Source organism: Carlito syrichta, unplaced genomic scaffold (assembly GCF_000164805.1).
Source record: "Carlito syrichta isolate Samal-C Ts95f unplaced genomic scaffold, Tarsius_syrichta-2.0.1 Scaffold117767, whole genome shotgun sequence".
NCBI classification, from domain to species: Eukaryota; Metazoa; Chordata; class Mammalia; order Primates; family Tarsiidae; genus Carlito; species Carlito syrichta.
The window spans coordinates 469,880-481,380 of record NW_007061863.1 but is presented as its reverse complement, the minus strand read 5'-3'; the positions used below and the strand labels follow the sequence as shown (position 1 = coordinate 481,380).

The 11,501-nt window shown below is 41.5% G+C and overlaps 1 protein-coding gene across 3 annotated transcripts in view; it reads left to right on the top strand.

Moving 5' to 3' along the window:
* Positions 1-3,120: 3,120 nt before the first annotated feature.
* Positions 3,121-11,501, top strand: part of FAM168A (family with sequence similarity 168 member A) — an 81,787-nt gene continuing 73,406 nt past the window's right edge. For 2 of the 3 annotated variants that reach the window (XM_008074577.2, XM_008074572.2), the window contains exon 1: positions 3,121-3,208. In XM_008074577.2, coding sequence (XP_008072768.1) covers positions 3,139-3,208 — 70 coding nt within the window. In that variant the 5' untranslated portion in view covers positions 3,121-3,138. The remainder of the gene's footprint in view (positions 3,209-11,501) is intronic. The other variant, XM_008074586.2, reaches the window with a different exon arrangement.

Here is an 11,501-nt window from a genome sequence, read left to right as displayed (position 1 = left end):
AGAGGGAAGGGCAAAAAGACCATGAGACAGCTGGGCGCAGTGTGTCATGTCTGTAATCCCAGCATTTTGGGAGGCAGAGGCAAGAGGATTGCCTGAGTCCAGGAGTTTGAGGCCAGCCTTGGCAATTTGGCAAGACCTTGTCTCTACAAGAAATCAAAAAGCCTGGGGGTGGTGGTGTATGCCTGTGGTTCTACTTGGAAGGCTGACATGGAAGGATCACCTGAGCCCAGCAGGTCAAGGCATTGGTAGCTGTGAGCATGCCACTGCAGTCTAGCCTGGGAGATAGAGTGAAACTCCAACTCAAAAAAAAAAAAGAAAGAAAAAAAAGAAAAAGAAAATGAGAGAGAGCAAGAAGGGGCTGAACTTGTCCTTTTATAAGCAACCCACTCCCACCATAATAAACCCACTCCTGCAGTGTCATTAGTCATTCAGGAGGGCAGATCCCTTATGGCCTAATCACTTCTTAAAAGATCCCACCTCTTAATTACTGTTAAAATGGTAATTAAGGCCAGGCTGGGTGGCTCAGCCTGTAATCCCAAGCACTTTGGAAGGCCAAGATGAGTGTGGATTGCCTGAGTTCGTGGGTTCGAGACTAGTCTGGGCAACTTGACGAGACCTCATCTCTACAATAAATCAAAAATTAGCTGGGCACGGTAGCACATGCCAGTAGTCTGATTACTTGGAAGGCTGAAGTGGAAGGATCGCCAGAACTCAGCAGGTTGACACTGGAGTGGCTGTGAGCATGCCACTGAACTCCAGCCTGGACGATGGAGTGAGATTCCAACTAAAAAAAAAAAATGGTAATTAAGTTTTCAACACGTGATTTTTGGGGGACGGATTCAAACTATAGCAGCCCTTAAACAGTCTTCCTCATCCTGATGTGTTATGCAGAGAACTGGTTGGGTAGAGGGGAGATCCAATGCAGGAACGTGTACAAGCAGTCTTTTGTGTTTTTGTTACATCAGCACCATTGTCACATCATCATTGTTTACATCTGCATGTCACCTTATAGTTTGCAACCTCTTTTAATATCTCTGATTTCTCTTAATTATCTTAGTACTCTGTGAGAAGAGTGCTTATATTTAGAAAGAGAATGTTACTTGTATATTTGTAGATAACTCTGACTGTGGGAATATTTTTTCCTTAAGTTGAACTGAAATATATATACCTCCAATCATCCTTAGATTGTTCTAGTTTCAGTTTGTCGGCTGATGATAGTTTTATCTAGCTTGTTGCCCTGTGGTGGTTTACTAGGGCTGCACATTGGGAACATTTTAGAAAGTTCTGTCCTCTGAAATTGGCTAATGGCATTTTCCTTTTGCCTGTCTGATATCTCCAGCGTCCCCTCTTTGGGATCCCACCTTTTCTCCACCTGGCATTCCAGAACCCTGGACAGACTAATTCATCGCAGAGCAGTTGTCATCAAGCCAGCTGTTCACTGCCTGCCTTCAACATTTGGTCTGTTTCCTATCCTGAGGTGCTACAGGAGAAGTTAATGACCTAAACAATTGTCCATCTACCATGTGAACCTAGATAGGATTTTTGTTTGATTTTTATGAAGTGTAAATAATATATCTGGAGACACATTTTCAAACATGGGTTGGCCTATATCTAAGAAATGGCTCCTTCCTAAACAAGGTGGGACAAATTGCCTGGCTATAGAGCTTAATGACAGATTTTCCATGAATCAGAATGGAGAATGTGCTTCATTACGATAATTGGCAAGAGCACTTGTGCAGGTGATACTTATTGCACACAAATTTCCAAATTTATTTATTTCCCTTGAATGAGTTTGGCGAGAAATCATGGCGGTGTTTCCTTGTTTGCATTAAAGTGATCAGTGGCAACAAATTCCCTCTTTTAAAAAAAAAAAAAAAAAAAGCCCCTGGTAACTGGTGTCTTGTCCTCTGTAGGTGTAGGGGACAGGTGAGATACTGCTGCTCTTTATTCCAGTAGTCTGTGGGCTCATCACCAGGCACCAGACTCTATCAGAAAACTGTAGAAGCACATCCTTCTCTAGCTCTTGGACTAGTAATATTAAAATTAGAAAAGATCTCAGAGATCTTAAGCTACTTCATTTATATCAGGACTTTTTTTTTTTTTTTTAAGTCAGAATCTTACTTTGTTGCCCAAGCTGGAGTGCAGTGGCATAGTCATGGCTCACCACTGCCTCAGCCTTCTGGGCTCAGGCATTCCTTCCATCTCATCCTCCCGAGTAGCTGGGACTACAGGTGCATGCCGCCATGCCTGGCTCATGTAAAAAAAAATTTTGTAGAAACAAGTTCTCTCCCCTTGCCTCCTCCCATCTAGCCTACCACCATGGCAGCAATCATGTGACTAACCCACCCATCTACCTGCTGTCTATCACCTCACATCAGTACCTGCACTTACCTGCCCCTTCATGATGACATGGAGCAGACCACCTCCCAATTACCATAATGACTTTTCCCTATCCAAGGGGAAATGCCATTGCCTCACTAGACTCTGATGTGGCCTTGTGCTCTTTGAGCTATGGCCGTTGCCATGTTTCCTGGTTTTGGCCCTCTTCCCTACATTGGGGAGGTGAATTTCCTCTTTCGTTCTCTCTCTCTAATTTACTTTTTAAATAAATGATATTTTCTAATCTTAAAAAAAAGAAAGAAAGAAGCTCTCACTATGTTGCCTAGAGTGGTCTTGAACTCCTGGGCTCAAGCGTCCTCCTGTGCCATCCTCCTAAAGTGCTGGGATTACAGATGTGAGCCATTGTGGTGAGCTCTATATCAGGACATTGAATTTCCAGAGAAGGAAAGTGATTTGACCAGTGCCACCCAGTACACTAGTGCCAGAGCTGTCTGTGGGATAGTGGGACTAATATTAAGCTAAGAACCAGACAGAATGCCTGGGTTCATATTAGGCATATTATATTACTTTTCCTCTCCTTAGTATCTTCATCTGTAAAAATGGGAAAAGTGCCTGGCATGGGAAAAGGGCCAAGTACAAACAAATGGGCTTTTTGTGTAGTCTTATTTCTGCTATATTATGATGCTTTCCTTTGAGCATAACCTGAAGATTATAGAGGAACTGGCATCAGGGAGAATGAGTACTCAATAATCTATGCTGTTTTCTTTGTTTTCTCTGTAGGATCCTCGGTCTTCCATAATGAACCCTGTTTACAGCCCCGTGCAGCCTGGGGCTCCTTATGGCAACCCTAAGAACATGGCCTACACAGGTGAGTGGTGTGAGAATGATTCTCATTTTGAGAAATGGTGGTTAAGAATGTTACCAGATAACTTGCTGAATGACTTTTTGGTGTATGCTACACCAAAAGTATGCTTGTGGAGGTGTATACTATACATTCAAAAGTCCTGGTAAATTTGGGAACTTGGAGAAGATATATCTGAGGTCCAGCAGGGATGGAAAAGACATTTTTGAGATTAAGGACACTGAATTTTCAACTAGTGAGAAGGAAAGGAACTACCATTATTTACTGAATACTTACCATGGGTCTGACCTGTGCTGGGCACTTTCCCATACCTTATTTCACTTTAACCTTAAAGCAGTTCTACATAGTATACCTCATATCACCATTTCACAGATGACAAAATCATAATCACATAAGAGGCCACAAAACAAAACAGAATTAGTTATTTGAACCCATGTCTGATGATTCTGAAGGCTGATCTTTTTCCTGAACTGAATGCCCAGCTGTAGCCTACTTCTCCACCTTTATGTGTTTTCCCACTATCTGGAATGCCATTGTCCTCTGAAAGTTTTACCTTATTCCTTAAGAACTCAACTCTGAATTTGCACTGTGCTTTTCTGGGAAGCATTCTCTCCCTTACTTGAATTTAGGCATTTCTAACCTTCCAGAGCCTCAGTGTTCTCATGTATAAAATGAGAGCAACAGTGTTACCCTGTTTCATAGGGCTGTAAGAATTACATGAGTTAGTATGAATCACTCGGCAAATGATACCCGGCACAAAGTGAGTCCTTAGTAATGGTTATTATTATTTACAAATAAATGTAAGGTAAATTGGATGTATGGCATTGGAGGTTAATGAGGTAATGTATGTAAGTTGTCTGACATAGTGTTGAGCACATCATAAGCCCTTCAAAAATATAAGTGAATATAAATCAAGGTGGGCCTAACAGTATAAACAAACACATGAAGGTAAGAAGGAATGATCAGTTCTTGATCATACAGGGTATAGGTATTACTTGAGCTTAGCTGGAGTAAACAGTAGAAAATGGGGAGAAGTGGGAAAGGAGGATCAAAAAGTAGATTAAAGTCTTTGTGGCAGGTTTAGGAGTAGGGGTAGGGGGGACTTTTGCCCCAGAAGTCATTGGCTCTGAGTAGAAGATGTGGAATATACCAGTTTCTCCTTGTGACTACTCCTTATGCACTTTTGTATGTATGCTGTATAGCTTCCTAAAACTGAGAGCAGAGGGATCTCAGAGAACCCACTGTCTGGTTGTTTCCAAACTTTGTCTGTAAGAATTTCAGGAGAGTGTTTCACAGAGTCCTCAAATATTTGATTTGATTATTTAAAAATATTGGGTGTCTGGTTGTTTCCAAACTTTGTAAGAATTTCAGGAGAGTGTTTCACAGAGTCCTCAAATATTTGATTTGATTATTTAAAAATATTGGGAACTGGCTGGGCTCAGTGGCTTAGCCTGTAATTCCAGCACTTTGGGAGGCCGAGGTGAGTGAATTGCCTGAGCCCATGGGTTCGAGACCAGCCTGGGCAACTTGGCAAGACCTCGTCTCTACAATAAATAAAAAAATTAGCTGGGCGTGGCAGCACACACCTGTAGTTTCATCTACTTGGAAGGCTGAGATGGAAGTATCGCTGGATCCCAGCAGGCTGGCACTGGAGTGGCTGTGAGTGTACCACTGCACTCCAGCCTGGGTGATGGAGTGAGACTCCAACACACACACACACACACACACACACACACACACACACACACACACACACACAAAATTGGGAACTATTTTTCAGGTTACCTTTTCTTCTGCATTACTGGTGATGGAAGATCCAAGTGAGATAATTTGTAAATAAATACTAAATATAGTGCCTTAGAGTAAACATTTGTTATCAGTAACAGTAACGGTTATGTTAAAAAGTATAAATTACCATTTGGCAAGAACAAGTACTATACATAATAATTATAATCTTATTCATAAACCTTATAGCATTTTTCTTTTACAGCTAAGTAAACTATGGTAGGTCATGTGTCTTGGCCAATGTACATTAGCTTCTAAGGGATGAGAAAAGATTTGAATTCAGGTCTTTATGACATTCAAGTACATGTGCTTTCTGTTATAGCAAGCTCGTTTATTTTAAAATATGTGCTTCCTTTGTTGTTCCCAGTGATAAATTAAGGCTGAGGGTTGTCTTTTGAGTTTCTAGGACTAGGACATTTTCCCTTTGAGAAACTAAAAGCCTGTTCCTGACCAGCAGTTTGAGGTTGCTTTGAGGGGACAAAAGTGGAGGGAGTCAAGTCCGTTGTGGTATCATCTGCTTCAGAGGCAGTGGGATGGTGACCATTGAGGGGTCAGAAGCACTCCTGATATGAAATTCTCTCTGAAATCTTAAGATGGAAAATTAGATATAGTTTTGTGATACAGTGTAACCAACATTCTAGCTAGTTAGCAATATTCTTTCTCTTTCTCCCCTTTTAAAAGCTCTTTTACTTAGATTGACTCTGTGCCAAACACTGAACTTGGTATGTTATAAACAGTATCTCTTTTTACACTTGCAGCCACCCTATAATGTGGTTATAACTAGCTCCTTGTACATCTTGGCAAAGTGAATTTAGGGATGTAATATGCCATATACTTAAAAATGTTTAAGCATAGATGGTGTTGTGAACTGCATGTTTGTGTCTCTCCAAAATATATATGTTAAAGCCCTAACTTCTTGTGGGATGGTAATTGAAGTTGGAACCATCCATCTTCAATTGTAGGTTTAGATGAGGCCATGAGGGTGGGGCCTTTATAATGGATTAGTGCACTTATAAGAAGAGGAAAAGACACCTGAGCTCTTTCTGCTATGTGAGGACACAGCAAGGAGGTAACCATCTGCGTTCCAGGAAGAGATCCCTCACTAGAACCCAACCATGCTGGCACCCTGATCTTGGACTTCCAGTCTTTGAACTGTGAGAAATAAATGGCTGCGGTGGTGGGGAGCGGCCACTGCACTCCAGTCTGGGCGACAGAGTGAGACTCCAACTCAAAAAAAAAAAAAAAAGTCTGTTTTTTTCAGCTACCCCTTCTATGCTATTTTGTTGTGGCAGCCCAAGCTAAGACAGATAATAAGAACACATGAATATACTTTACCTAGATTCACCATGACAATGGGCTCTTTATAGACTGGGGCCTTTCATTCTCTGACGGCTTTTTTTTTCCTTCTTTTTTCTTTTTTGAGTTGGAGTCTTACTCTGTTGCCCTGGCTGGAGTGCAGTATAGCACGCTTATGGCCACTGCTTATGGCCACTACAGCCTTGACCTGCTGGGCTTAGGTGATCCTTCCACCTCAGCCTTCCAGGTAGCTAGAACTACAGGCGCACACCACCATGCCTGGCTAATTTTTTGATTTATTGTAAAGGTGAGATCTTGCCAAGTTGTCCAGGCTGCTCTCAAATCCCTGGGCTAAGGTAATCCTTTTACCTCTACCTCCCAAAGTGCTGGGATTACAGGCGCGAGCCACCACACCCAGCTCTCTGAAGGCTTTTTTTTTTTTATCAATATTTTTTATTATGATATTGTGGGGTACAGTTAAGGGTTAGGTATACAAATATGTTTCATTCAGGCACCCTGTTGATAAGAGGTGTTTCCCCGTCCCCAGACAGATATTTGCTACCGTTAATCCTATCTCCCTTCCCCCCCTCCATAGTTTCCCACTACTGTCAGTCATTTTCTTATAGTATTACATTGGATGTTCAAGGTCCATTATATGAGTGCTCTGAAGGCTTTATAAAGGTTTCTTTGCTAGAATTTTGGAATGTAGTCAAGACCTAGACATTCTTCTCTTTTCTTTCCTTTTCTCTTCTTAGAATATTCTAATGATATCAGTGTCAAAGCATCACCCAGGGGTCTGGTATTGTTCTAGAAAGAGAACAAGTTTTGGAATGTATTGATCTAGGCTGAAATCTGGGATCTGTCACTAATTAGCCATGGGATCTTGGTTGAGTTATTTAAGTTTTCTGAATCTCCGTTTCCTCAACTGTAAAATGGGATAATGACATGTACTGATGATTGGTTCGCAGTTCAATAGAAATGTGTATAAGACTTCTGGCGTTGTGCCTGGCTCATAGTTGAAACACAGTTAATGGTTGTTATAATGCACAGCAATGATTATATCTCTATAGGGAAAAGAATATGGGCTATATAGAATATATATATATACATATATGTATAGGTGTGTGTTTGTGAAGAGAGAGAGAAGGAGGGAAGGAGGGAGACACACTTAGATTATAGCCCCAGTTCTGCCATTTAAGAACTATGTGACATCAGATAAGTTATCAGACTTGATGGGCCTCTGTCATCTGCAAAAAATTATTATGAAAAAGGTTTAGGAATGCCCTCTTCACAAATCAGTAGAGAGTAATATCTGTAATAGGGTTAGCCATTGACTTGTAAAGTTTTTTGTTTTTTTTTTTTAGTTGGAGTCTCACTTGGTTGCCCAGGCTGGAGTACAGTGGCACACTCAATGCTACCCCAGCGTTGACCTGCTGGGCTCCAGTGATCCTTCCACCTTAGCCTTCCAAGTAACCGGAACTAGAGGCACGCACTACCATGCCCAGCTAATTTTTGATTTATTGTAACGACAAAGGTCTCGCCAAGTTGCCGGGCTGGTCTCAAATCCGCGGGCTCAGGCAATCCACTGGCCTCAGCCTCCCAAAATGTTGGGACTACAGGCTGAGCCATTAAGCCTGGCCTAAAGTTTCTAAATTGCAATTTGAAAAGACTTCTGAAATGTGAGAACAGATGATGCTCTTAAACTAACCCATCATTTTATAGGTGAAAGAGATGTTCAGCAGAAGGTGTTGGAATTGAGTAAGGAACATAGGTCTCCCCATTCTGGGTCTATGTATTCATTGTCTGTCTACCACAAAATAACAAGCAAAGTTTCATCCTTCCTTTCCTACATCCTGTCCTGGCTACTTTCTACTTCTTTGCTGGCCCACACCAGTCCAAGAACTCTCTCTGGCTCCTATGTTGGGCCCTTAGCGAATTTCCTTGTTTCAACTGGTAGCAAACATAGGTCTAAATACTACAAATACCTTGACAAAGGATACAACCCTTAATTAAAGTTAGATGGTTAGGAAATTGATTTGTTCAAAAACTTTTTCATCTTTTTTTTCACCAATTTTTTTTTTCTGGAATGCTTCTTTTGCATAAAAAATATTGAGTCAATTTAAGAAGCAGCAATATATCAACTAGAGACCCTGATAATAAATGAAGCTGACAGCCTTCCGATATAATGAATAATCTTTTGTATGAGTAAAATTAAAAAGTAAAATCTTCCTTGTAATGGCCTAAGCCCTGCCCAATTCACTCTCCTTTGTGAGGATCACCTGATGGAGGTTTTAAGAGCAACTGACATTTATAATTTTTTCATTCTTTGCAGAGAACTTTTATGAAGGTTTTCCCTCTTGTTTCTTGTAACAACTCTGGGAGCTATCCTTTATTTTCTAGATGAAATGATGAGCTTGACTTCCCTATGGTTTACCCCAGATTTTCTGAGTTACACAGTAAGTGCTTTTACTCCTTAGCATATATGACTATATCTTGGACACTATCGTGATTAGGATCTCTTATGAGCCTGGAAAATGGATTCTGATTCCTGAAGCTGCTCCAGCTACACTTCCTTTGATCAAACTGATTTCTGCTTAGCAGAGACCTCTGAGGTCACTTAATTACTTTCTCCTCTATAGTTCAAGAAGAGCATCTAAAGAGAATTCCTGACTGTTGTCATGAATAATCTTCTTGTTGTTAAATCCAGCTGACCCTTTTCAGCCCTTATCCTAATTTGACACCTCTGTATCATTTGACATCTCTGACCCCTCCCTTACTGAAGCAAGCTTTCCTTGCTTTTCATTGATTCTATAATTTTCATTGACTAACATTTTCGTTTATTTTTCTTTCTTCCTCTCTAGCTGTTCCTAAGTCTTTCTCCTTTCAGGCTTCTTTTTCCCTGCTCACTATTAAAAGTTGGTGTTGTCCAAGGGCCTAGTTTAGTTTCTCTTCTTCCTTAGCCTTAGCTACTACTATCTATAGGTTGATGATTCATAAACTCTAGCTCCATCTCAAACCACTCTTCTGAGCTTCAGATTAGTTTATCCAGCTGTTTTCTTCATGAATGTCTCATACTTTGCTCAACCTTATTATATCTTTTTTTTTTTGAGTTGGAGTCTCACTCTGTCGCCCAGACTGGAGTGCAGTGGCCGCTTCGGCCACCACAACCGCGACCTGCTGGGCTCCGGCGATCCTTCCGCCTCAGCCTTCCAAGGAGCTGGAACTACAGGCGGGTGCTACCATGCCCGGCTGATTTTTTGATTTATTGTCAAGATGAGGTCTTGCTGCCCAGACGGGTCTCAAGCCTGTGGGCTCAGGCAATCCACTCACCTCAGCCTCCCAAAGGCGCAGGATTACAGGCTGAGCCACTGAGCCCGGTTACCTTATTATATCTTATTGGAACTTTTTACCTTTTCCTTGTAACCTGTTTTTCCTTTTATCAGTTTGTGATTGGTACCACCCTCTGCCTATTTCCCTCAAAACAGAAACTGCCATCCTTGATAAACAGAAACTGCCATCCTTGATAAACTTTTCTTTTGCTTTCTAAAGCTAGTCATTAAGTCCTGCCATGTGTATAGTGTAGTAGCATTAACTACATTCATATTGTTGTGTAACCATCACCACTATGAATCCACAGAACTCTTTACTTCTTGCAAAAGTGAAAATTTGTGCCCATTAAACAATAACTCCCCATTCCCCCTTCTCCGTAGTCCCTGACAGTCATCATTCTACTTTCTATTTTTATGATTTTGACAACTGTAGATGCTTATGTAAATGGAATCATATGGTACTTGTTTTTTGTGACCTGCTTATTTCACTCAGACTAATGCCCTCAGGGTTTAGTGTTAGAATTTCCTTGTTTTTTTATTTTATTTTATTTTATTATTTTATTTTTTTTGAGTTGGAGTCTCACTCAGTCGCCCAGACTGGAGTGCAGTGGCCGCTTCCGGCCACCGCAGCCTCGACCTGCTGGGCTCCGGCGATCCTTCCGCCTCAGCCTTCCGAGTAGCCGGAATTACAGGCATGCGCTACCACGCCCGGCTGATTTTTTGATTTATTGTAGAGATGAGGTCTCGCTGCCCAGGCGGGTCTCGAACCCGTGGGCTCAGGCAATCCACTCACCTCAGCCTCCCAAAGGCGCGGAATTACAGGCTGAGCCACCGAGCCCAGCTGCTTTTTAAGACTGAATAATATATTCCATTGTATGTATATGTATATATATATATATATACATATATATGTATATGTGTATACACACACACACACACACACACACATCTGCATTTTGTTTACTCATCTATTGATGGACATTTGGGTTGCTTCTACCTTTTGGCTATTCAGATAATGCTGCTGTGAACATGAGTGCTATATAATCCCAACACTTTGGGAGGTGGAGGTATGTTTTACCACAATTCTTTGTATTTAGGGAAAATGGACTTAATGACTGGCATTAGAAGGCAAAAAAGAAAAGGATACGAAGGATATTTTCCGATTTGAGGTGATAGGCAGATGGTGGTATACAAATACCTCTTAAAGACCTTGCTTTCAGTTATTTTGGTTATGTATCCAGAAGTGGAATTGCTGAATTGTATTGTATTTCTATTTTTAATTTTTTGAGAAACTGCCATACTGTTTTCCCAGTGGCTGCACCATTTTACATTCTTCCCAACAGTGTACAAAGGTTATAGTTTCTGAATAGCCTCACAAATGCTTTTTTCTCCTCCCTCTTCCCCTCCTCCTCTTCTCGCTTTCCCTCTCCCTCCCACCCCTCCTCAGTAAATAAAAGCCATTGTATGAAATGTCTTTTTTTTTTTTTTTTTAAGCTAGAGTCTGTTGCCCAGGCTAGAGTACAGTGGCATACTTGCGGCCTCCGCAACCTTGACCTGCTGGGCTCAGGTGTCTTGCGGGGAGGGGGCTGCTGGAGTCTGTTGCCCAGACTGGAGTGCAGTGGCACACTCAACCTGCTGGGCTCGGGTAATCCTTCTGCCTCAGCCTTTCAAGTAGCTGGAACTATAGGCATATGCCTCCACATTCAGCTAATTTTTTAATTTATTGCAGAGAAGAGGTCTTGCCAAGTTGCCCAGACTGGTCTCAAACCTGGGCTCAGGCAATTCTCTTGCCTCTACCTCCCAAAGTGCTAGATTACAGCTGTGAGCCACCTCACCCAACTTTTTTATTCTTTTTTTTTTGAGTTGGAGTCTCACTCTGTCACCCAGAC